Source organism: Trifolium pratense, linkage group LG4, assembly GCF_020283565.1.
Source record: "Trifolium pratense cultivar HEN17-A07 linkage group LG4, ARS_RC_1.1, whole genome shotgun sequence".
NCBI classification, from domain to species: Eukaryota; Viridiplantae; Streptophyta; class Magnoliopsida; order Fabales; family Fabaceae; genus Trifolium; species Trifolium pratense.
This window is the reverse complement of record NC_060062.1, coordinates 7176728-7203783: the sequence shown is the minus strand read 5'-3', so window position 1 is coordinate 7203783 and position 27056 is coordinate 7176728. Positions and strand designations below refer to the sequence as shown.

Here is a 27056-nt window from a genome sequence, read left to right as displayed (position 1 = left end):
ATAATAAAAGAATGACAGCGTTTATTTTAAATTTTTTAGTTTTTTTTACTAATTAAATAAAAATTTTAGTTTTTGTTTTGACTAATTAAATTTTTAAGTTGGTGTACTCAGTACGCGCAAACTAAAGATATCTTTTTTTTTAGAACGATATATTTATCCAACTGTCACACCGCCATATTATTTGGAAAACGCGTCAACGGTTATATTATAATTACATCCTCACCGTCAAATTTTCCACATCAGTTTAATCTTAACCGTCTATCCTGACCCCAATTTCTATATAAACCTCATCACTCCAATCAATTATCCTCATTCCATAGCGCGCCGCGTGATCCATCTTTCTCTCGTCTTCTCTGTTCTACTTTTTTCATTCATGATGATTCGAATTCTTGATTCTAAAGTTTTGCGTGTTCTTTAAGTCCTTTGCTAAAACTTCTTTGCTGCGTGTTGTCCTGATTTCAGGTTTTGCTGTTCACCTGTTCGTGATTTCTTTGATCCAATTGCTATAAAGGAACACTCGTAATGGATTATCGGGTTGTAGATATCAATCAAGAATATCGTAATTCTCTTTATCTTCTTTTATTGATCGGTTATGTTATCGAGAATTGTTTGAATAATTTTTGGATTATTGGATATAATTCTTCATCATTGGATAATCAAGATACGTGTTTATCCGTTTTGCAGCGAGATGAATCTAGATCACTTTTGCGATTCTTGAAAAATTAGATAGCAACAGAGAACGGTTCCAGATAAATCGAATTGAACTGTGAACTTGATTTTGATTTCTTGATTCTAAAGTTTTGCTTGTTCTTGAGATCCGTTGCTCAGATTTGTTTGCTTCGTCATGTTTGGATTTCAGGCTTTGCTTTATTGATGTTGATCCGTTGCTCAGATTGTTAATGTCAAGAATTTAACACAATCACACTTCTATTGACTCTTCCGTTATGCATCATCGGTTATAAAAAATTATTTGTACAATTATTTGGCTATAATTCTTCATTTGATAATCTGAGAGATGGCTTTATCCGTTTTGCAGTGAGCTGAGAAATGTTGATATCTAGAACGAGTTGACAAGATCGGAGAACGGTCTCCAATAGTTAAATCAAATTTCTTCAATGAGTCTTTTATTACCATTCTTATTTATTTTCGGGATTTGATTTCAAGAAAGACGAATTGAATTTTGAACATGATTTTCTGCAGCTTGGTTTGTCAAATTATTAACCTTCTTCGTAGCATGGTGATGGAGCCTAGAATTTTGATTTGGTGATCTATTAACCTTCTTCATATTGCGGTTTGTGTATACTAATACAATTTAAACGATATGAATTCAAGGAGAAGAAGAGAGAAGAGAAAACACAAAAAGAAACTATGAATAAAAGCACCAGCCCTATTTAAGTAATATAAAATTTAATCTTAAAAGATATTCTAAGATACTTTAATATAATCTTTTCTGTAATCTTTTCTGAGGTTTTATTTGGTTGTTGGTTTTGATTTTGGAGTTTTCCTGTAATATTTTCTAAGGTTTTATTTACCTATTTTACTATATTATTGAGTTTTTTTCATCAAATGTTATTCTTTGTGTATATCAGATAATGGTGATGTTTTGCAAAACTTGACACTTGATTATCACATCTCATTAAACTGCAATCAGGTTTATTTTGGTACACAACTTGGATTGTGAATTATTTTCAATTCATCTATTCTCCGTGGAATTTTATTGTGCAGTCTTCCTGACAAGTTTATTTTGATGATGACAAGTTTATTGGCATGCGGTGAGTGTTTGGTACTGAAAAGTTCAGACTTAGCGTTGGTATTGCTTTCTTACATTAGGTTTCTTACATTAGGTTATCTGCCAGTGTGATAAATTGGAGTGGACAGCTTTGTGGAGGACTCTTCCTAACTATGATATTCTGATCAGGACTTGGTTTGGAGAATTATGCTACTCTCTTTTTCTACAACTATTTGTCGTATGTGATTTTGTTGAACGTGTATGATATCATCTGGTGTTCACAGGGTGCCAAAGAAGTCTTCTTTCCCAATCACCTTGTTAACTTTGTTATCTGAAGTGGAGAAATTAAAGACGAGTGCCTCTGTGGTTTGCTACTTACTTATCTCCTGTGAATCTTCTGTGAATTAATCACCTTGTAAACCTTCATGTTTTGCTGGCTGTGGTATATATTTTCAACTATTGCTAGGATTAATTTGGCAATGCGAATTTAGATTTGAACATCTCTGCTTGCATACAGGCTTCTCGATCATTCTCTACAAGTTTGGGCGAGAGTATCATATAATTGTGATTGATCTTGGCATATAATTGGTCTTTTTTTATTATATGTATATGTATTTGTTCCCGAATAGTTGTTCTTTGATTGTGTCATTTTTGTGTTTCTTCCAGTGTTGAAGTTTTCTTTTGTTTCTGTATCCAGAACCTAAGTACTACTCTGGCATAGATTACATTGGAATGACTCTTTGGCCTTAACTTGGTTTGGGGGGCAGTATCCAATTTTTTTTATTGTTTTGTTGTTTTTGTTGTGATTTATGATGATGATACTCATACTCCTAAAAAGATACCCTCTTCATTACAGTGGTCAAATGACTCTTTATTAGGAGGAAGCTAAAATCGTGTCATTTCATATGGGTATGTACATGATTTTTCAAATTGGATGGAAATTTGGTTAACTCTTCTAAGACTCTTTGTGTTTTTGAAATCCGTTGCTAAAATGTTTTATTGCTTCGTGATGTGTTGATTTCAGGTTTTGCTGTTGTTGATTTCTTTGATCTAATACTATAAAGGAACCCTCGTTATGGATTTTCGGATTATAGATATCAAGAATTTCGTAATTCTTTTAATCTTCTTTTGTTGATTAGTTATCGAGACTTGTTTGCATAATTTTTGGATTATTGGATGTAATTCTTCATCATTGGATAACCGAGATACCTGTTTATCCGTTTTGCAGCGAGATGAATCTAGATCAGTTTTGCGATTTTTGATATTGTGGATAACAACAGAGAACGGTTAAGATAAATTGAATTGAACCGTGAACATATTCTGAATTCTTGATTCTAAAGTTTAGTTTTATTGTTTGTTCGTAAGATTCGTTGCTCAGACTTGTTTGATTCGTCATGTTTGGATTTCAGGCTTTGCTTTGTTGATCTGAATGGAGTCTTTCTTGATTTCCTCATGGATTTTGGTTTCTTGATTTGTAATCTTGATTGTTTACGGTTCACCGTTCTTGTTTTCTTTGGTCTGCCGCTATAAACGTATTAATATGGTTTTCTCATATATTGCAGATATCAAGAATTTCACACGATCACACTTGTATTCACTCTTCTTTTATGCATCATCGTTTATCAATGATTATTTCAATAACTTTAATATAATTATTCAATTGATAATCGAGTTATGAATTTGTTCGTTTTGCTTGCAGTGTGTTGAAAAGTTTTGATGTCTAGAGCAAACTTGATACATTAGATAAGATTGGAGAATGGTCCCGAATAGATAAATCAAAGTTATTTTTCACGTTTCTTGATTTGTTATCTTGATTGTTTACTCCGAGAGTCTGAGAAATAATCTTGATTTCAGGGATTGTTCTCATATTGCAGTGCAGATATCAAGAATTTCATGTGATCACATTGCTATTCACTCATCATCGGTTATCCATAATTATTTCAATAACTTTTGAATATGATTCTTCAATTGATAATCAAGTTATACATTTATCTGTTTTGCTTATGCAGTGAGCTGAAAAGTTTTTGATGTCCGAGCAGACTTGATACAATAGATAAGATTGGAGAACGGTCCCGGATAGATAAACCAAATTTCTTCAATGAATCTTTTTTTACTACTTATATTTATTTTTCGGATTTGATTTTAAGACGCGAAATTGAACTAAGAACATGCTTTTCTGCACTGTGGTTTGTCAAAATGTTAACTTTCTTCATAGCATGGAGTGGACCCTAGAATTATGATTTGGTGATCTCTATTAACCTTCTTCACAGCAGCATGGTTTTGTATATATGAACAAACACTAATCACTATTTACATAGATGCAATTACGAAGAAAACATAAATAATAATAAGTAATATAAAATTTAATCTTTAAAGATATTCTAAGATACTTTAATATATTATCAAAGATACTGAAGATATTTTTGGATATTTTAACGGTTTGATCTTCATGTTATGTAACCTTTTAAGGTTTTATTTGGTTGTTGATTTTGATGATCTTAAAAGTTTCTTTTGTCAATTGTTTTGTGAAACAGATGCATGATTATCACCTCTTGTTGAATGATTATTACCTCTTGTTGAATTGTGAATGGAAAATATATATAAGTAAACTTCCTCTTATATATAGGACCGGAGGGAGTATGTTTTGAAACAGTGAACTTCAGTTATAAAGCAATCAGGTTTATTTTCATACACACTTCTTGGATTGTGAATTATTTTCAATTCTCTGTGGAGTTTTATTGTGCAATCTTCTCAACAAGTCTATTTTGATGACAAGTTTATTGAGGTGTGGTGAATGTTGGGATTGAAAAGTTCAGTTGCAGGGTTTCCTTGTGCCATCAGTACAAAATTCTGGATAAATTGGCAGTGAACAGCTTTGTGGAGCTCTCTTCCTAATTATGATCTTCTGATCAAGAACTTTGTTTGGAGAATTATGCTACACTCTATTTATTCATAGCTTTTTCTACAACTATTTGTCACATCGTGTTCCCACTTGTTAACCTTTATGTCTGAAGTGGATAAATTAAAGATGAGTGCCTCTATGCTATGAATTAATTAACAGTTTTGCTGGCTGGTGGTATATATCAAGTTATAAACTATTGCTGTGATTAATTTGGCTATGTGAATCTAGATTTTAACATCTCTGCATACACGCGATCCTTATTATTCCATGCTATACTTGGGATATAATTGGTCGATTTTTATTATATGTACATGTATATTTTCCTGGACAATTATTCTTTGATCCTGTTCAATGTGGTGTTGATTCCAGAACCTTTGTACTACTCTAGCATAGATTACAAGATTTTGGAATGACTTTTTGGCCTTCCCAAGATGAGGAATTTTGGACAAACTGGATATAAACTTGATTCTGATTAACTTAACCTTTTTGGGGGAGGTTTTCTAAATCTTCATTACTGTTTTGAACAAGATGATGATGATGATACTCCTAAAAGTATACCCTCTTCATTATAGTGACCAAATGACTCTTTTGTATTAGGGTGAAGCCAAAATCATGTCATTTCATATGGGTACACGATCTTGCAAATTGGATTGAAATTTGGTCAACTCTTCTAAGACTCTTCTTTACATTTCAGTGCTTTTTTATAATAATACTCAACACATAAAAGGTCAGTTGCTTTGAATTTTCTTTGTGATTGTTATAAGGGAGAGAGCCTATAAATGTGTGGTTCACTTTGGAACCCATGGCAGGCAGAGGTTCACATACTTCCTTTTCAGCTTGGGATTTTGGATAGTGTCAGAGTTTTTGTGTATACGTATCAGGAATGTAAGCATGTAAGCATGAATGAAGCAATGACAAGCAATCCGTGACAACTTGGTTTGGCACCAAAATCTGCAATTGACAGCTGTTGATGGCTTTCATTTGGTTATCACTACTCTGACTATGCATTCTTCATGTTTCTTTGTATATTTTGAGGATATTGTTTTCTTGATTACAAAGACCTGTTTTTGCTTTGGTGTTACAGAGGAGAGATCTGTGAATGTACCATCAAATTTGAAAGCTTTGAGCCTTTGGATTCAACGGGTTACATTTTTCCTTGAGTGTTTGTTCTGGAATAGGTGTACTCCTAGTATGGTGTGGCAGTGCTGGTATTTATTATGTTTAGAATTATGAATTTGAGTATTAGCAGCGTATGTCTTTCTTGGATAATCAAGATATAAGTCTGTTTTGCAGTGAGTTGAATGTTTGTAGATACTTGATTCATTTTTTAGTGAGCTGATCGATTTTTGATTTCTGGAATAGGTGTCCTAGTATGGTGTGGCAGTGCTGGTATTTATTTATGTTTAGAATTATGAATCTGATCATATTAGCAGTGCATCTCTTTCTTGGATAATCAAGATATAAGTCTGTTTTGCAGTGTGTTGAACGTTTGTAGATACTTGATTTTTCTTATGACGATAGTAGAGATTTTTTTTGTTTTTTGTTTGTGTGTTTTGGGACAGCTTGGTGGGCCTCTCGTTGTTATGCTGATCTGTGAATTGGTTTCAAGAACTTTGCTGATCTTTCTCCTAATGTTATTTTTTATATGGTATTAACAGAGTAAGTGTTGTACGGGTTTGGTATACCACAAGTTTCCTTCTTTCTCAAACACACTGCACATTTTTAATCCGCTCAAGTTTCTTTGCCGCTTTGTGCCGCTTATCTTCTGTAAACGTATTAACCTTCCACATGAACCATAATTGTTAGGTGGCTGTGTTATATATCTTATTCTAGGCTTTAATTTGGTAAACTGTACTCATATTTGAATTCTTTAACATTTCATTATATCTGTTTCAGCATACCCGCTTCTTGATTCCTTTGTGAAAGTTTATGGTGAGGTTATCACATCTCTTTTTATCTTTGGGAAATAATTGGTAATTGATAAGTTATATTTATTTCTTTGAGGGTTGAAGTTTCTGTAACGTGAGTTTTACCCGATTGTACGTTTAGCATATAAGATTCTGTTGTAACTCTTCCTTTCCCATGATGAGGAATTTTGGACAACTTGGTTAGGTGCAGTTTCTTATGATCTTTTTCATCGGCCCAAGAACTCCTCTGGTATTAAGGTAGAAGCTTAAATTGGTCATCTCTATTTTGTTTTGGGATTGATGATATGTCTTGTGATGGTGACAGCTTTGGTTCTGTTAGTTTGCCACTTCCTTTGAAAGTGAGGAAGCCCAAATAATTGTCATTTAATATGGAGCACAAATCTGCAATTGGTTATCTCAACTCTGGCTATGAATTCTTTACGTTTCTATTTCTTGAGGATTTAGTTTTCTTGATTCCTAAAGTTTCATGTGGGTGTCACAGGGAGGATATATGGACTGCGAAAGCTGTGGAATGATTATGACTTTTGCTTGGTTGTTACTGTTGAATTATCTATCCATGTGATGTGGTAATGTTGATATGTGTGTTGCTTATTCGGAATCTAAGTATTAGGAGAGCTTTATAATGTATAATTTAAGCTTTAACCTTTATTTTCTTACAATTGCTTGTCGTGCAGTTGTTTTTTCATGTTCAGAATCTGTGTATATTTTTCACTAATCAATCTAAGGCCATGATTGGCGAACAAGTTAATACTGACTCATCTTATATTTAGCCTGAAAAGCCTATACACTATAGCACATACATCTTTCTAAATATACAGTGTTACATAAATTTGGCAATGTTTTGTCTATATATTAATGTAATCTTGAAGTGTCAATTTATCATCAAGAACTAACTCATTATTTGTACAACTAAAACTAGAAGAACGATTCTTATTCCTATGGATGTATGAAATCATAATATAATGGTACTCATTCGCGATAGAGGCCTACTACATTGATTCTTAGAGCTATATTTCTTGATTTTTTTTATCCATTGACTAGATTGTTTGCTCCGTTGAGGCTTATAACAAACTTACATTTGTGTATTTGTTTTGGGATACTCGGTATCTACTTTTACAGTTCCTTTGAGTTTTTTGTGTGGGAGAACACATACTTTCCGTTCAGCCTATAAATACGTGTGGTTTGCCAGGGATCCAGTAGCAGGAAAAGGTTCACATACTTTTTGTTCAGCCTGGGGATAACAATAGTTTTACTTACATGTGTATTTATTTTGGGATAGGGTTGGAGCATGAGTATGAAGCATCTAAGATTACAGAGTAAATCTCTTTGTCATCCCCAAGGATGAGGAACTGGACAAGCTTGGTTTGGCACTTTTTTTTGTTCTTTTGACTCTTCTTTTATGGATTGGTTAATCAAGATATGTGTTTATCCGTTTTGCAGTGAGATGAAGTCATTGGATATGTAGAACATTTTGAGATTGTTTATTAAATGGATAAGAACAGATAACATTTCCAGATAAATCAATTTTCTTCAATGAGTCATTCTTCATAATTTCTATTTACCGTGCTTCCATTCGGTGATATCTTTTCTGACAATGAATTTTTCATGTTTCTTTTGTTTATTTTGAGGATCTTTGTACACTAGCTTCCTTTGAGAGACTTTGAATTATTGTGCGACTTGAAAGCTGTGGTAGACATTATTAAGGAAATGCTTTGAGCTAGTGAAGATAAACACACAATTCCTTCTGGTTCCATCTCCCTCTTATTTCATATTTCATATTTTTGTATTCTCACTATTGTTCCTTTGGTACTCTGGTCTATTGATGTTGAGGTTTGATTTGGTGCTTGCTGGTTATTACTAAAAACAGAAGAATATTGAGATATTCATTTATCTATTTTGCAGCAAGTTGAATTCTGGATATATGGAACAATTTGCGATTAAAATGGATAAGAACGATAATGGCTATAGATACATAATCAAATTTCATCAATAAGTCTTTCTTTATTACTTTTTATTTTGGGCTTTGATTGCAAGACATACAAATTGAATTGTGAATTTGTTTTTCTGCAGCGTGGTTTGTGAAAATCAAAATAATAACTATCTTTCATCATAGTGTGGAGCCCTCATGTTTTAATTTCCTTATCTCTCTTAAAATATTTTAGTTTGCAATAACTATTGCTTTTGAATGCATATTTTCTTGATATTTTATTTCCTCTGATGTTGCAGGAAAGTAATTTGTGAACACTGATTCCTTCTGGTTCTGGTTCTATCTTTCTTTTGTTTGATATTCATGTTTTGTATTCATATTCATTTCTGGTCTTTTGATTTGGTTCTGTTCTTTTTACTACTTATGTATCCATGCTTCTCATTCATTCTTTGGATATAATTGGTCTTTTTTAATTATATGTATTTGTGTTTCATCTAGTGTTGAAGTTGTGTGTTTCAGGATCCACAACTTGAATAAATCTTTTCCCTTTCCAAGATGAGAAATTTTGGACAATATTTGGTTATGTCATATGTGTTGTTTGCTTTTATGAGTTGTTCGTTGGTGACATAATAACTTTGTTGGGGAAGGTTTTTCATAATTTTCTTTTGTTGCTATTATTTTGATTTGTGATTTATGATGATGATGATGATGATGATACTCCTAAAAAAACATCCTCTTCATTACAGTGGCCCAAGGACACGGCGTTGGCTTGCCAAGGTACACAATTCGATCACTTTTCACTTCACTCCTCCTTGATCACATACTGACTTGAGCGTCGGAGTGCTAACATGTTTTGCAGGTACCTTCCCCACCGTGATCCACCGTACAAGAAATCTAACGCAACCTTAACTTCCTTTAGCCTCACCATTGGAGTTATCTCATTGAGATCTGGTCCGAACACACTATATTAGGGAGAACCTTTATGTTCATTTGCCACTTCCAATGTTATAATTGTTTTTCTATATTATTCTATTCTTTTCATTTGTGGTATATAAAATAATACTAACAAGAATCTTCTCTCCCAAATGGGTATCCCTCACAGAATTTGCAATTGAAGAAAGAACTTGGTATAGGGAATGGAACACCAGAATCTACTCTGACTGAATTCTTCACGTTTTTTTGTTTGTTTTGTGGATCTAGGTTTTTTTATTCCTTTGTCAGTTTGGCATAGATTTATCTATGAAGGACATGTTTTTGCTTTGGTGTAACAGGTGGGAGCGGCCATGATTGTGCCCCGTGGGATTTGAAATGCTTTGAGCCTTTGGATTTAACGGGTCAATTTTCCTTGAATGTTCTTGTTTTGGAATAAGTGTCCTATGATAGTGTCTATTTTTATGTTCAGAATTATATATCCATATCTTTCTTGAATAATCTTGAGATATACAATCTGTTTTGCAGTGAATTGAAGTTTGATAACAAGAACGTTTGTAAGATACTTGATACAATCGATAAGAAAGGAGATTCAAGATAAATCATGATGTTTCTTCGATGAGTCATTCTTTACTATTTTTATTTTCGAGCATTGTTCATAATTAGACATACAAATTAAATTGCGAATATACTATTCTGCAGAATGGTTTGACAAAATAATGTCGTTCTTCATAGTGCAGAGCCTCAAATTTTGATTTGCATATCTTCAGTAAATTCTTTTCGTTTCAGTGTTCCTATAATGATTCTGAGAGGATATATTTCTTTATTTAGTATTTTTTTTCGATGGATTTTCAGGAGAGGATATCTATAAAGACACAATTCCTTATGGTTCTTCATTTATTATTTTTTCTATGGTACTCTAGTTTCTTGATGTGGAGGTTTGATTTGGTTATGCTGGTTTCGATCGTGGGGTTTGTTGTTCTTATATCAATGATCTGCTGCTATGAATGATTTGTACTGGCTTCTCTTCCAATTCTCGTTTAATTATATGTGTAGTCCTTTGATATAATTTATCATTTGATAAAAGAATATTGAGATATTCGTTTATCCATTTTGCAGCGAGCTGATCTCTGGATATATGAAACAATTTGCAATTATAATGGTTAAGATCGATAATGGCTACAGATACATAATAAAATTTCTAGGATGTGTAATTCTTAATTATTTTTATTTTTGGGCTTTGATTGCAAGACATACAAATTGAATTTTGAACCTGTTTTTCAGCAGCGTGGTTTATCAAAATCAAAATAATAACGATCTTTCATCATAGCATGGAGCCCACGTGTTTTGATTTGCTTATCTTATTTAAAATATTATAGCTTTCGATAACTCTGGCTTTGGAAAGCATTTTTTTCTTGATATTTTATTTCCTCGGATGTTGCAGTGAAGGTCATTTGTGTACACTGATTCCTTCTGGATCTGGTTTTATCTTTCTTTTGTTTGATTTTCATGTTTTGCATTCATACATATGAATTTAAATACGATGCTGTTTTCTGCAGTGTTTTAAAACAATTCTGTGTAGTGTCAACTATCATGCCCCAGATTGTGAATTATTTTCATTTCTATTATTATTGTCTAGATGATTTACTTCTTTTTTCTACATTTGGCTTTTTTATCTGAATTCTACAGTGCAGAAGTTTACATGAGGAAGTTGGTGGGCATCTTGTTGTAATGCTGATATGCGACTTGGTTTGAAGAATTATGCTACTATTCTTTCTTCTTAGTTCTTTTTTTTACAACCTATTTTTCCTAGTGTAATTTTTTTCTGTAAATGTATCATGTGCTATTGGCACAGTAAGTTTTACATGGTTTGTTGTACCACAGAAGTTTCCTTCTTTCGCAATTTTCGCCATCTGAAGTGGAGAATATTGGAGATGAGTTTCTTTGCCGCTTTGTACTACTTACCTTCTGTGAACAGATTAACAAGGACACATGAACCATAATGTTCTGACGGACGTCTTATAAATTTGCTAGGCTTTACTTTGGCAATTTGGTGATGTCTACTCTGGTTATGAATTCTTTACATTTCGGAATAGTCGTTTCAGCAACTATGCTTCTTGATTCCTTTGTCAAAGCTTAGGGTGAGGTTATCACATACTCCACCTTTTATCTTTGAGTGACTTATTTCTTCCGGTGTTGAAGTTTTTTTTTGTGTGTTTCTGTATCTGTTAACTTCAGTTTTACTCTGTGGTTTTGCATACAAGCTTTTAGAGTAACACTTCCCTTCCCAAGATGAGTTTTGGACAACTTGGTAGGTGCTGTTTGTTATGATGATTTGTTTGTTGCGGATCAATTGACTACAGTGGCCCTAGGACTCCTCTGGTATTAGGTTGAAGCTTAAATTGTGACATTTCGTATGATTACAAGATATTCCAAATTGGACGGAAATTTGTTCCAATGAACTATCCTGTTCTGCAGGCTGTGTTCTATGCCTTGTTTGGTCATCTTTAATAAAGACTTCACAGTTCAGAGACTTGTCAAGATAAAACCAGTAACTTGTTTTTGGCAAGCAAAGGTTAACATACTATAATTCAATTCAGTCTTGCGATCAAACCAGTAATTTTTTCACATCTGTTCGTTTTGTGATTGGGGATGTTTGTCTTTTGATGGTGTCTGCTAGTGTTGGTGTTTTTTGTTTTGTGTTTGTATCAGCTGCATGAACATTGTGCAGACAAGATTCAAAGTATATCTCTTTGCCCTCACCAAGGATGAGGAATTCTGAACAGCTTGGTTTGGGCTTTCTCTTGTTCTGTTAATTTATTACTTTCCTTTGTTATGATTCTTTCACTATTTTCTTGTCCTTTGTGACATATAAGAATAAGACTATGAATTCTCACACAAAAGGATTTTTGTCACAGAGAGGAAGCCTAAATTATTGTCATTTCACATGAAGCACCTATCTGCAATTAGATGTATTCACATTGTTACGTTGTATGCTAAATCAGTGGTGATCTCCACTCTGACTAAGAATTCTTCGCGTTTGTCTCTTGAGGATCTAGTTTTCTTAATTTCCTATAGTTTCATGTAGGTGTCACAAGAAGGATATAGACAGCGAGATGTGCAACATTGTTACAGAAGAGATAGCCTATGAATGTAATGTGGGTAAAACTGGTCATTTTTATTTAAATGTACTTTTTCTGGATTTGAGTAATTGTCAATTGATGGTGTGATGTGGCAATGCTAATTTCAGTTTTTTATCAGAAATTTGAGTATTAGGAGGGCTTAAAAATTTATGATTGTGTATCTTTTAGCTTGGTTTATGATGTGAGTTTTGTGTCACTTTAATCATGATCATTGAGTTGGATAAATCTAATTTCATCATTGAATTGTGTTGTATTTTTTTTTTCTTTCATGCTGTTTCATTTGGCTTCCTGTTGAACAATAAGGTTTAATATGGTGACAAGTACTCTTTGCTCGCGCCAAGGATGAGGAATTCTCGACAGCTTGGTTTTGGCTCTCTTTTGTTCTGTTAATTTACCACTTCCTTTGTTATGATTCTTTTACTATTTTCTTGTCTTTTCTTTATTTATATGAATCTGTCAAATGGGCATCCGTCACAGTTGGAAATCATTTGGTGATTTCTACTCCGATTATGAAGGAATTCATGTTTCTTTCTCTTGAATCTAGTTTTCTTGATTCCTTAATTTCCCTGTGGTGTGGGTGCACAGGGAGGGTATGAACTGTGAAAGCTGCTACGAGATTATGAAGTTCTGCTTTTGGTTGTTACAATGTAGATAACCTACGAATGTAATGCGGGATAAAACTGGTCATTTTTATTTAAATGTACTTTCTTATGGATTGGAATGGTTGTTTTTTAATGGTGTCACGTGTTTATGTTATAATTTTTGTGTGGTGTTCATCAGATTGGGAAAGCTATAGAATTTGTGATTCTGTAGTATATGTGTTTTTCTAGATGAGAAGCTGAATATATATAATTCTGGTGTACATCTCTTAGCTTGGTTATTGTGTGAGTTTTATGATATTTACGATCATTGGCTCTGGATAAATCTAATTTCATCCTCGAGTGTCTATAGTGTCAAGCCTCGAGTATAAGTTATTATTCATTGTTTATGTATTGATTCTTATTGTTTGTCCTTCTTGATTTACAGGAAAGATAAATATATGAATGTGCGACTATGGCGGAGATTATAATCAGTTGGGGGTTTACTTACCCTCAATACTATGCTTTCTTACATATGCTTAATTTGTGTATGTTTAAGTTTTGTGCCTTGTCCCAAGGAGGCAAGGATTCATCCGTATAATGAGGATGCCTAAATTGTTTCATTTCATATTGATTATAAGTTCTTGCAAATCGGAAGGAAAATTGTTCCATTGAAACATTGGGTGTGTTGAATACTAGGCATCTAGTTTTTGCATTTCCTTTGAGTTTTCTGTGTGGTTGTTAGATGACTTATGAATGTGTGCTATGCTGTGGAGCCCTTTGCAGGCTGTGGTTAAATATACTATCCATTCAATTCCCGGCCTTGGGATCTGTCATGTTTTGACTTAAAGTTGTTGTGTCCTGCCAGTCTTGGTGATTTTGCGTTTCTGCATCAAGAACGTGAGAACTTAATCATACCAGATTCTATAGTATATCTTTTCTCTGGATACTTAAGCTGCTTTGGAGCTCTCTGGAATGTATAAGTTTTGGTTTCTTTTTTGCTTCTGAAGTTTTCTGTACTTGATTTCATGAACCTAGTAATCAAGCTGTTTTCTGTATTTGCTGGTTTCAATCAGTTTTTTTTTTTTTGATAAGCTTCAATCAGAGTTTATTGTTTGTACCTTCAAATTTTGGTGGCTTATCCATGAAACTCTTCTGAAACAACAGGAAAGATTGAAAGTTGAATTTGCAAAAAGCTGTGTCTTTCTTTACTGACATAATCATCCTGGAGAGGTCATAGTTGGACAGTGCATCCAAATTGTGCAACCATTAGGTGAAGGCGTCTGTTGGAATAATTAAGATTTGATGATATTGGTGCATGCCTACTATAAAACATAACATTCATCGGCTCTAGTTAAATCTGGTTTGTTCATTGAATTGTTTGGTACTCATTTTTCAGGCTTTGATAGCGTGTGTATTGAATCGTAAACCTGTTTTATGGATATTAGTGTGTTCAGACAATGAAGTTATATGTAACATCAAATCTGTGTAGAACTTCATAAGGAGACTACATATGAAGAACAACCTAGTCAAAAATACTACATTTTATAAAATTTATGCAATGAATTTTGCTGTGTTACGGCTGTTAAAAAAAAAAAAAAAATTTCTGATATTATTGTTTATCATTTAGAATATAATAAAAATATCCTTTGAATAAGCTGTATTTGCATAAATTTCACTGTGTAACTCTTCCTACAACAACATAAGGTGAACACTTATCAGTATTTAATAATCAAAAGGGTTAAGTCTCTGCTGCATCAAAGAAATTTTCCTACACAAGATTCAAACTGAAATCTTTAACATCATGTGCACTTGAATCTTCTTGCATCCAGTCTACATAATCTTTTGGTGGAAAAATGAAATTTAAGTGATATGAAGTATGAACATGAAAACTAAATGAGAAAGGTAGGGAAAATGTACAAAGAAATCTTTCTTTTGATGATGTTCTCTGATCTATGTAACATGCAGAAGGTACATGTTGGTAAATTTTCTTGACTGCTGAACATTGGAAAATTTTGAGTTCAGTGCACATCTACTTTCAAAACGTTGGTTCAGTATGATCTATATATCCAGGCTAAGTTCAAAATAAACAAAGAAATGAAACAAAAACTAAACAAAAGGGTCTTCATCCTCCTGAGGTACTCCAGAAGCGTTGTTGACAGAGTGAGTAAAAGACTACATTGTGGAAGGGAAGAGGAATGGAGGATGAATCTTATATGCTAGTATAATGCTGAATATCTTATATGCTAGTATCTTCAGAAGGATGAATCAAAGTAATCAAGTAAGTGATAATAATTACATCACATTTTTAAATAAAAATGTATTTTCAGTTTCTTATTACTTTGTGCTGCCATCATTGTTCATCACGATTCATGATTGATAATAGTATATGTATGTGTCGTTTGATGATATGGCCACAGAAATAATGTGAAAAACAAGAGAGGAATACAAATGATGTGTAGACATGATTTCCTTGAAGCCTTGGTGAGATTCTAATCAATAACCTTTATATTTTTATTTTTGTTTCATCACCATTTTGTTAGTTGTTATTTAGTTGTGTTTATTATTATTACTAGTTACAGAAGCACAAGATCAATGCAATGTATGCTAAAACTAACTGAATTTCGACAAGCTACGTTTAGGAGTCAATTGCATAATTTGAGAGGGAGTTTCATGTTCCCTGCAATTAGAGGTACATATTCACTTTCTATTCAGCTTCTCTATTTTGAACGTTCAAAAGATGTTATAACGGCAGTGTAGTGCATCTCAACACAGCAAGGTAAGGAATAATAATATTAAAGAAGATTATAACTATTATTCCTCAAAGCACTACTCAAATTTGATCAATGAGAAAGCAAAGCAGGGAGGCAGTTGATACATATAGAACAAGATAAAACACCATGACCAAACTATAAAGTAACAGGACCGGTATATAATAATCTATGCAATAGAAAAACCACAATCCAATTAAGTAGTAGTAACAGAAAAGATCTTCTAGCTATTGTTCAAAACAAAAGCTCGAACTTCAACAGATTGATAATGCAGGCTCCTTTGAAAAATCATCAAATTAACAAACTAGTTTGTTGATGTCAAAGTTGTTTCTTGTTCTGGCACATTCAAAAAGTCTCCTAGTCCACTAGTTAAGGTAAGCTTTGATGTCAAGGAAGCTCTAAGGAGGCTCAAAGCCTACACCATAGGTAAAGGGAATATAAGAGGTTAAAATAACAGCACAAAAAGAAGACAAATTTCCGTAATAAATAAGAGTCACGTTACCTCAACTTCACCAATGCTAATCACCTTCAATTCTACATCATCAAGGGGAATGCTAGATTCTTTAAAATATGAAAGGAAAGAGTTATCAGAAAGTGGTTTTACTGTTAGATCATCTCCTACACCATATAATGCTGCTTTCTTCACAAATCCTACAACACCTTCTCTTGACCTGTTGGGGGATCTTGGATCCAGTTCAGTCAAGACTTTTCCATTAAAAATTGATGACATTGACTTAGAAATCACTCCTCCCGCTATCTTTGTTTTTGTGGTTACATAAGAATTAAGAATAGAATTATACACTTTCAATGGAAGCCCAATACCATAATAATATGTCGTGCGTGGTGGTTGTATATCAGGAATGTTGAGGGGTTGGTTTGGACAACCAAGATGTGGTGCTACACCAGGATTGAGTAACACAGAAGTGGGGACCAAGTTCTCTACACTCTTGTACAAATTACCAACACATCCAGCAAAAGAGTTAGCTTCCAAAATCTTTACAATGGATCCTAATGGCATGGTGTGAACTCTAAAATATATATTTGGAACCAAAGCCTCTTTAGGAAAATCTTAAAGCTATATATTGATGAAGCATACACAAAGCTATATATATTCAATAAAAATAGTGTATTATAGAACCTTAACTTGGAAATTTTTGTACAATTTCTTAGCCATATTTATTACTTATTGTGAAAAAGAGAATAGTAGAAAATCTCTTCTCCATGAATTATAAACCAAATTATTGAATTCAAAGAAATAACCATTTTATTGAAACATTGAGAAAGGACAAATGATAAGTTTTTCGTTTACACACAAAACAAACTAGTATCATTACTTCTTTCTCCTTAAAATTCTATACATTTTTCCTCCGCGATGTTCATTCACAAAACCAAGTTGCGGAACAATCCTATAAAGCATGCCATCAATCTTCTTGGAATACCACATCCTCCATCTTTTCCAGAAAAAGAGAGGGAGGATGAAAATACCAAAGCCAAAAGTGAATCCTAACTCCGCACTTAAGAAATTCCAATCAATTGAACTCTCATCATGAGAATCACGCATGTTCCCTCCTTTGCCACTACAATTTTGTGTCAGTGGAAATCCACACAGCCCTTCATTTCCTATGAATGAATCTGCTTGAAAGGTTTGAATTTGTGTTCCAGTTGGAATTTTTCCCACCAGGTGATTATAAGAAAGGTTCATAACTGCAAGAGATGTTAATCCCGCAAGCTCTGTAGGAATCTCTCCACTTAAGGAGTTTATAGAGAAATCTAATGACTCGAGATGTTTTAGATTACTTATAGAAGAATGAATGCTGCCTGAGAATGCATTTTGTGACAAGTTAAGTGCATGAAGTGCTTTTAGACTCATAAGCTCTTTTGGTATTGGCCCTTCAAATTGGTTAGATGAGAAATCCAAGGATGTAAAGGCAATGAAAATTTTAGCAAAATTTAACTGATGACCTTTGTTGACAATTGTAACTGAATCCTCATAAGTTCTAATACCATCCCCTTCCTCATAAATATGAGATATTATATGCTTTATCAAAAATGGTGGAAATGCTGCATTAAGTTTAGCTAATTTAATTTGAAACTCGCTGTTGAGATATACTGATGAAGACTTGAAATTCACAGGATTGTAGTCATCATACAGATTGAAAAATAAATGGCCAGATTTTCCGCCTTTATCTTCAATATCAATCATCAATGATTTCCAACTTTGTAAGAGTTTTGCCGGTAACATACCTCTAAAACTGTTTGCTGCTAGATCAACAATTTGAAGTGTCTCCCAAGGACCAATGTTATTTTGACATTCAATACATCCATGCAATTTGTTAGACCTTAAAATCATGACTCGGAGGGAGGAAATTTTGTTCAAGAAGCAAGGAAATCCATCAAATAATTGATTGTTTCCGAGGTTTAGAACTTCTAGGTGTTTGCAATTAGCCAAAGATTTTGGGATGGTTCCTTTCAAATGATTTCCACTGATATCTAGAAACCTTAGACTACATGATGTTGAGAATGTATCTGAAACATGGCCATTGAGTTGGTTTCCACCAAGATGTAATAGTCTTAAAGTGCTACTCCTTGTCAAACAAATAGGTATTGAGCCGTCAAAGCTATTATGTGAAAGATCAAGTGCTCGAAGACGGGAAATGTTGCAAAAGGATTCATGGATTGTTCTACTAAAACTGTTATTTGAAAGAGAGAGAAAGAATAAAAAAGGCGTGTGACTGCCGATTTCTGTCACGTTAATAAAGGTGAATCTATTGCTTGAGTAATCCAAATAGATGGCATTTTGAAAAGAAGTTGGAGCATGCCCTTGTAGTTTGTTGGAATGAAGGTCAAGTTTAAGCAAATTTGAACTAAGATTATGAAGAGGACCTTCAAAATCTGTGAGAAAATTATTGGAAACATTTAGGATGACCATGTAATTAAATCTCCAAATCCAGTTTGGTATTTGTCCTGAAATTTGATTGCTTGATAAGTCTAGGTAGACCATTGAGGATTTATATTTCAAAAACTCGGGGAATTCTCTCAAATTGCATGAAGATAACCAAAGACGTTTCAAATTTGGAAAAGATGATGCTTCATGGCCATACCTAATATTTGCATCAATAGACAAGTTGTTATGTGAAAGAGCAAGTGTACTCAAATTTTGCAGCCTTCCAATTACGTCAAGTTGTATCGTACCATCAAAATTGTTTTTAGAAAGTAGAAGCAAACGGAGTCTTTTGAGTTTGAATATAGACATAGGAATAGGTCCTTCAAAATTGTTGCCACTTAAATCAACCATTTCTAATAATGACAAAGAAGCATTTGGAATTTCTTCCAATTTACCATCAAATTTGTTGTAATAAAGAAAGAGTATTTTTAGAGATTGAAGTCTAAACAATGATAAGGGAAAACTTCCATTAAGTAAGTTATCTCCTAAATCAATGCTAATGAGATTTACTAGGCCTTCAAAATGAGTAGATGGAATTAGACCCTTAAAATTATTATGATTGAGGGATAAAATTTTGAGGGACTTTGACCTATTAAATGATGGAATAGAACCATTAAAGTTGTTGAATGACAAGTCTAGATAAACAAGTTGAGTAAGATCAGAAATTGAGTTTGGTAGATTACCTTGAAAACCGGCTTTTGACAAATTCAAATACCTCAAATTGTGTAGATTTTGAAAATCATAATCAATTTCAGAATGGAATTCATTGTAAGCCAAATTCAAACTCTCAAGATAATTCAAGTTGAAGAGACTACTTTCAACTTGTCCAGAGATAAATTCATTGCTCAAGTCAAGAGCTATAACATGTCCTATGTGATTGCATGCTACTCCATTCCATTGACAGCAATCATCACTTTGGTTCCAATGAACAAGTTTTTTGGACATGGTGTGGTTGAATGTGAGGTTTTTCTTCAACTCAAGCAACAAAGATTGTTGATGACCAAGACAAAGGCCAGTCACCAAAACAATATTGATGCTTAAGTTTATGAGGCAAAAAGGTAGTAAGGTAAGCCACAGTAAGACCATTGTCATTGGAGATATATAGTTATGAGAAGTAATAACAAATGGATTATGGTTTAAGATGGTTTTTGACTTTGAGTGGATCCTATCTCTCCCTTTTATAGTCCAATACTATTTGATTAAAAAGAGAGGTATTTAATAGAATGAACTTATAGGTGAATAAGTCATGAGTCCACCTTAGTCCTCATCAGTCATCACAGCCCCAAAAGTAGGTGCCAATCAAATAACTTTTTGTTAGAATAGAAAATATTATAATATTATTTGTTGAGAAAATATCTCGATTTGGTTTGTTTATTTTTAGCCCTATAATAAAGGGATTTAGTTTAGATTTAAATTTATTCACTTGGTTATAAATACCAAGGTAGTATCATATTATTTAATTAATGTAAATAGTAATGTAAATAATGTAAATATTGTAATTAGGGTTATTGACATTGTTATCAATAATATTTTATTGTTCCTTATTATTTTCTCCTATCCTTTCACCTAAATTCCCCCAAATTTCAACATGGTATCAGAGCCATGATATCCACCTTGAAACATAATTCCGCTGCAATTTCTCCCGAGAATAATTAATTCTTGGTTATTCTTCACTTTACCTTTTTTATCTTTTTTTCATATAAACCCTAGCCGTCATTAGAATTTATTTTTATTTTGTTCCACACCTTTGTGGTTCTTGTTTACCCCTTTGCTTTCTTTTCTAACCCTTATTGATATGTTACTTAACACATGCAGTCACATGCCAATTTTCCATGAATCCTTTACCTTTAACCACCGTTTTTTCCCAAGATTGATCATCAGTCTCTCTTGATCTTGTTTTGGTGGCCTAATTACCTGTTTTGTGATACCTTAATCTGCGGGCATACCCCGTTTGTGATTCTTTAATCCGCGGACATACCCCGTTTGTGATCCCTTAATTTGCGGGCATACCCCGTTTGTTATCCCTTAATCCGCGGGCATACCCCGTTTGTGATCCCTTAATCCGCGGGCATACCCCGTTTGTGATACCTTAATCCGCGGGCATACCCCGTTTGTTTTCCCTTAATCCGCGGGCATACCCCGTTTGTGATTCTTTAATCCGCGGTCCCTGTTACCTTTAATCCTGTTACCCGTTTGTGATTCTTTAATCCGCGGGTCCCCGTTACCTTTAATCCTGTTACCCGTTTGTGATTCTTTAATCCGCGGGCCCCCGTTTGTGATATTTCAATCCGCGGGTATTTTTACTTAATTTGATATGGATTCATCTCTTCAGCCGCTCCTCTACTGCTTCTTTGGTTGCTGCTCTTCGTTGGCTTGCTATCAATGGATTTAATTTATTTTCAGGGTTAATTTTGTAACAAGCTTAAAGCTTAGTAAGCTTTAGCTTGAGGGGGAGTGTTAGAATAGAAAATATTATAATATTATTTGTTGAGAAAATATCTCGATTTGGTTTGTTTATTTTTAGCCCTATAATAAAGGGATTTAGTTTAGATTTAAATTTATTCACTTGGTTATCAATACCAAGGTAGTATCATATTATTTGATTAATGTAAATAGTAATGTAAATAATGTAAATATTGTAATTAGGGTTATTGACATTGTTATCAATAATATTTTATTGTTCCTTATTATTTTCTCCTATCCTTTCACCTAAATTCCCCCAAATTTCAACACTTTTCTCAAATTGTGTCATTAGTATATATGTATATATCAAACATCAATTGAGTAGTTGGTTGGTTGGTTGGGAAGTTAATAGACAATACCCTATAGAGTTGTGAGACCAAGTCAAATTACTCATATGAAACTTAGATATATCTTCTGATATCATATATGTCTTCTGATATCATATGAAACTGTCATTAATATTTACAGTTGAACACAACATAAGCCATACAGAAAACTACGATAAAAAGATATTTATATAATATTTAATTATTTTCTTACTAACTAGGCTAGCTCAAACTAATAAATGGACACAATCTAGTGAATCCTTATTTTGACACTACTATACTGCTTGTAAACATAGAAATATTAGGAAATACAAACCAAGAGTTAAACAATCAGTGCCTCCACCTCAAAGTTCTATACCACTTCCCTTGATGTTGTGCATACACAAAATCAAGTTGAGGAATGAAATTGTAAAGCATTTCATCAACATGTTTGGAATACCAGAACCTCAATTTCTTCCAGCAAATAATAGGGAGGACGAAAACTACAAAGCCGGATATAAATCCTAACTCAATACTTAAGAAACTAAAGTCCATTAAACTCTCATTATCGAAATGAGGTGTTTCTGATGCAGGTGATTGAAGTCCACATAAGTTGGTCAGTGGAGATCCACATAATCCTTCATTCCCTTTAAAGGAATCTGCATCAAATGATTGAATTTGAGTGCCTAAAGGAATTTTTCCCACTAGTTGATTGAATGAGAGGTTCATATATTCAAGGAAATATAGACTTGAAAGCTCTTGAGGAATATTTCCATTCAAGGAGTTGTTTGATAAGTCCATAGACTCAAGATTCTTCAAATTCCCCACAGATGATGGTATGTGGCCTAGGAATGCATTATGTGATAAGTTCAGAGCATTCAATGCCTTGAATTGCATTAGCTCGTCAGGTATCGGCCCTTCCAAATAGTTGTTTGACATATCCACATAAGTGAAGGCCTTTTGAATTTTCACCAACTTCATCTTCTGACCTTTGTTAACTATCATAACTGAATCCTGATAACGACCACGATCCACTGAAATCGAATTACCATCAACGTATGCCTGATCAAGAAAAGAACGAGACATATTTGCAACAATTTTGACCATTTTCATAGCAAGGTATTTGCTTCTAAAACTAGGTAATGCATCCTTTAAACTCATAGGATGATAGTTAAGAATTTGAAAAAACAAATGGCCGAATTCGGGCCCAAGCATGGCTCCATCGCGCATCATTGCTTTCCAGCTATTTAAGAGCGTCGTTGATAATGTGCCATTGAAGTTATTGGAGGCAAGATCAGCGATATGAAGCATCTTCCAATCACCGGTGTTATTTGGGCATCCAATAGATCCATGGAACATATTTGACCTCAAAACCATGATTCTCAGTGTGGAAATTTTGCTCAAAAAACATGGAAATTTTCCAGTTAATGCATTCTTGCCAAGATTAAGGACTTCTAGTTTTTGGCAATTGACCAAGGACTTTGGTATGGTACTACCCAAAAGATTATCATTTAGATCCAAAAACCTCAATGCACATGAATTTGGAAATATAAAATTAGCAATATGACCTTGGAAATTGTTTCCACCAAAATGCAACATTTTGAGACTACTACTCAGTGCTGCAAAACACTTTGGAATCGTCCCAACAAAGTTATTGTGGGAAAGATCAAGTAGGCTCAGACTAGTTGCATTACAGAAAGATTCATGAATTTTTCCTTGAAAACTATTATTTGAAAGAAACAAGATTTGTATGTAAGCCAGCTGGTTTCCGATGTCGGGTGGAATTGTAGAGCTAAATCTGTTGCTTGAGTAGTCCAAATAATTTGCGTACTTTGGAATGAAAGGAATAGGGCCTTGCAATTGGTTAAAACTCAGATCAATCACAAAAAGGTTAGAACTGAAGTTCGAAAAACTCCCTTCCAAATCAGTAAAAAAGTTATGGGAAAGATTCAAGTTCATGAGAGAATCAAGATGCCAAATCCAATTAGGTATTGGTCCTTGAATCTGGTTGTTAGATAGGTGAAGAGAGATTATTGTGGACTGGTTTTTCAAGAAACTAGGGATTCCTGATAGCTTGCAGAACTCCAACCGTAGAATTCTCAACTTTGGAAAGGATGACATGTCATGATGATCTTTGAAGTTGACATCAACCAAAAGATCATTATATGAGAGACCTAGTACAGTTAAATTACTTAACCTTCGTATTACGTCCAACTTTATCGTGCCACTAAAGTTGTTGGAAGAAAGGCTAATGAAACGAAGTGTTCGAAGGTTAAAGACAGACAAAGGAATAAGCCCATGAAAATTATTACTGGTGAAATCAAGCATCTCCAAAACAGGTAAAGATGTATTGTCAAACTCACCCAAGATACCACTGAGTTGATTGTACGGAAGCTTCAGTTCTCGCAAACATGGGATCTTAAGCAGAGATGATGGCACATTCCCAGTGAAAGAATTGAACCCTAAGTCGATGCTTACAAGATTTATGAGGCCATCGAAATGGCTGGATGGTAAATCCCCTCTCAAATGGTTGTGAAATAGGGATAGATATTTGAGTTTCTTGGACGCATTGAACAAAGGGAGTTGACCTGTGAGGTTATTGGAAGACATGTCTAGATAAACAAGTTGGACGAGTTCTGACATTGAACTTGGAAGTGTTCCATTGAATTGGCAGTAAGATAGATCAATGGTAGACAACTGCTTCAGATTGGAAATGGTATTTGGAATCGGTCCTAAGAAATTTGTATTGCGGAGATTCAAGTTGTGAAGAGATGCAAATGGTGGGAAATTTGGCAAAGAACCATGAAGATATTGATTTTCTGATATGTCAAGTAACTTTAATGTTTGTAATTGGAAGATATCTGTTGGAAAATAACCATTCAAGTCACAACTACTAAGTTGTAGGACAGTTAAATTGGAGAAATTTGCAAAGGAAGATGGCACTATGCTTGACAATTTGTTATGGCTCAATTTTAGAATAGACAGTGAATGAAGCTTATCTAGTGAAGAATCAATAGGTCCAGTGAGATTGCATGATGTCATGCTCAAAACACGAAGCCCCTTCAAAGAAGATAGAGCACGACCCCATTCGTCTCCTCTGGCAAAAATTGCTACACCATCTAGATACAATTCTGCCATATCTGTGAGATTTCGCAGAAGCAATGCTATATTTGGTATCTCCAGTTTTACACTGTTATGTGAAGTAAATGTAGAAGACAAATCAAGAGTAACCAGCCTTTTGAGATGAGAAATTTCCATTGGGACCTGTCCCTCAAATCCAGCATTAGACAAGTTGAGATACCTCAAATTCTGCAGTTTATATAGCTCTTGAGGAATCATCGAACAAAAGTCATTAAAAGCCAAGTTCAAACTCTGCAGAGATTGCAGGTTGAAAAGAGCACTTGAGTCATTAAGTCCATTTGAGATATACTCATGACTAAGATCAAGGGCTGTAACATGTCCAGCTTTGCATGTTACTCCATGCCATTGGCAACAATCATCATCATCATCACTTTTGTTCCAATGAACTAACTTTGAGGATTTTGTGGGGTTGAATATCAAGTTGTTTTTCAAATGGAGCAACAAGGAACGTTCATGGCCTAGATAATAGCCATTCACCGAAAAATTGTTAGTGCTGAAATTTATTAAGCTGAATGGTATCAAGAAAAGCCAAAAGATTATGTGTGCTGTCATAGTGAAAATGAAAAGAAGAGGCACTTTGTCAATAATGTCTATAGTTCTCCTTTATATAGACTACAACAATAATTTCCAACTTAAATAAATCATTTAATTAAGTCCAAATTTTGATAATGAATTAGTCTATAAATAATGAGCTATCATCTAGTTAGTCTATTCTAACTTCTGAAATTAAGCACCTAAATGATTGTTTTCACTTTTTCTTTTTCAATTCTCAAAGAAGTCAAGTCTTAGCTCAAGTCAATATGGTTGTTGTCTTGTGATTTACAGGTCACAAGTTTAAGTCATGGAAACAGTCTTTCCATTTGTGAGGCAAAGCTGCATACATCTGTCCCCCTATCCCATATGGTAAGAGCCTCGTGTGTTGAGTAACTTTCTTGTTTTTGCCTTTTATTAACTCTCATCTTTATGGATTATCAACATTTTTTCATTATTTTTAGGATATAAAAATATGATAAAAACTACATGTATTCTTATCTAATGAGAGTACAGTCAAGCAGAAAGAAAGAGTCTTTCGTTTAAAAACGTGTTCACATTTATTGGTTGATTGTACCTCGAATATATTGCCTCGAGTTCGGGTTAAATATACATGTTGGAACTAAAAAATATTGTTTTTTTTATTTTTTTTATAAAACGTCTTATACTTATTCTCTCCACCGAAAATATTCTTTTTTGAGATGTAACAGATATTAAATACGAGTAATTTTCAACTGCAATTCAAACTTTAGATCGCCATGATACACTACGCAAGAATGCCTGATGCTTTTTTATTCGTATCACTTACTATGTCCCACAATGTTATATTGTCGGTACATTTTTTTTAGATTATTTTCTATGCACTGAACGCTATTTGTCATGTGTTTATATGTATGCATTGTGGATTGTATGAATGTTGTCATGACTCTGTACTTTATATATGCATTGATATGTAACCTTTGAATTTTCACATTGTAGTTGTGGATATTCACTTTAGTAATTCGGATGATGCCCGCTATTTATTTTTTAATTTTGTCACAATTTTGTTTTCTCACAATTTGAAAGAAGAATCACAAAACTACACAATTATATGGCCACAGTTTTATTTCATAATAGTGTGTGCGTTTCGATGATATGCCCACAGTTCATTCATATAGGAACAAAATGCAGAGAGAGAGAGAGAGAGAGATGAAACTGAATTCATATTGTGTTGAACTACTGATTATGTAGTACATTGAACTGAAATGCTAGTAGAGATATTAGCATACACTAGACTAGAGTACAGATAATGATTAAACATAGCTGAATTGGGAGGTTGCTTAGGCTTCACCAATAGTAATGTAATGCAACAATCAAACTAGTCAGATTAAAGATGCATTGTGAACAAGGTAGGAATACAAATGATGCATAGAGACTTGAACATTCTTTGCTTGTAGCCTTGGCGAGATTTTTATCGATGACCATTTTTTTCTGCATAATTTTGTTAGTTGTTATTTAATTGTCATTGAAATAACTAGCTGAATTTTGACAAACTAGGTTTAGAAGGAGTCAATTGCTTAATTTGAGAGAAATTTAATGTTCCGCCGCAAGTAAAGTTATATATTCATGCTATTCATATCCTCTTTTATGAAACTTAGATATATCTTCTGATATCAGATATACCTTGTTAACTGTCATTAATTTTTATTATCTGCAAAAGTACTGTTTTAAGGCAGGAAAACTGGTTTTAACTTTTGACTCTCTGAAGTGAATTTTATTGATTTT

At 33.7% G+C, this 27056-nt stretch overlaps 1 protein-coding gene and 1 long non-coding RNA gene across 2 annotated transcripts; one reads left to right on the top strand and one right to left on the bottom strand.

The window, feature by feature from the left end:
* The first annotated feature begins 317 nt into the window (after nt 1-317).
* LOC123920768 lies at nt 318-25731 on the top strand. The gene is made up of 5 exons (XR_006813748.1): nt 318-2638; nt 2754-15418; nt 15558-15621; nt 15714-15829; nt 25587-25731. It is a non-coding gene; the product is annotated as an uncharacterized LOC123920768 (long non-coding RNA).
* On the bottom strand, nt 21657-25440 carry LOC123920767 (receptor-like protein 7). Its single transcript, XM_045973080.1, has one exon. The coding sequence runs from the start codon at nt 25311-25313 to the stop codon at nt 21972-21974; it is 3342 nt and encodes a 1113-aa protein (XP_045829036.1). The 5' UTR covers nt 25314-25440; the 3' UTR covers nt 21657-21971.
* Nucleotides 25732-27056: the final 1325 nt, after the last annotated feature.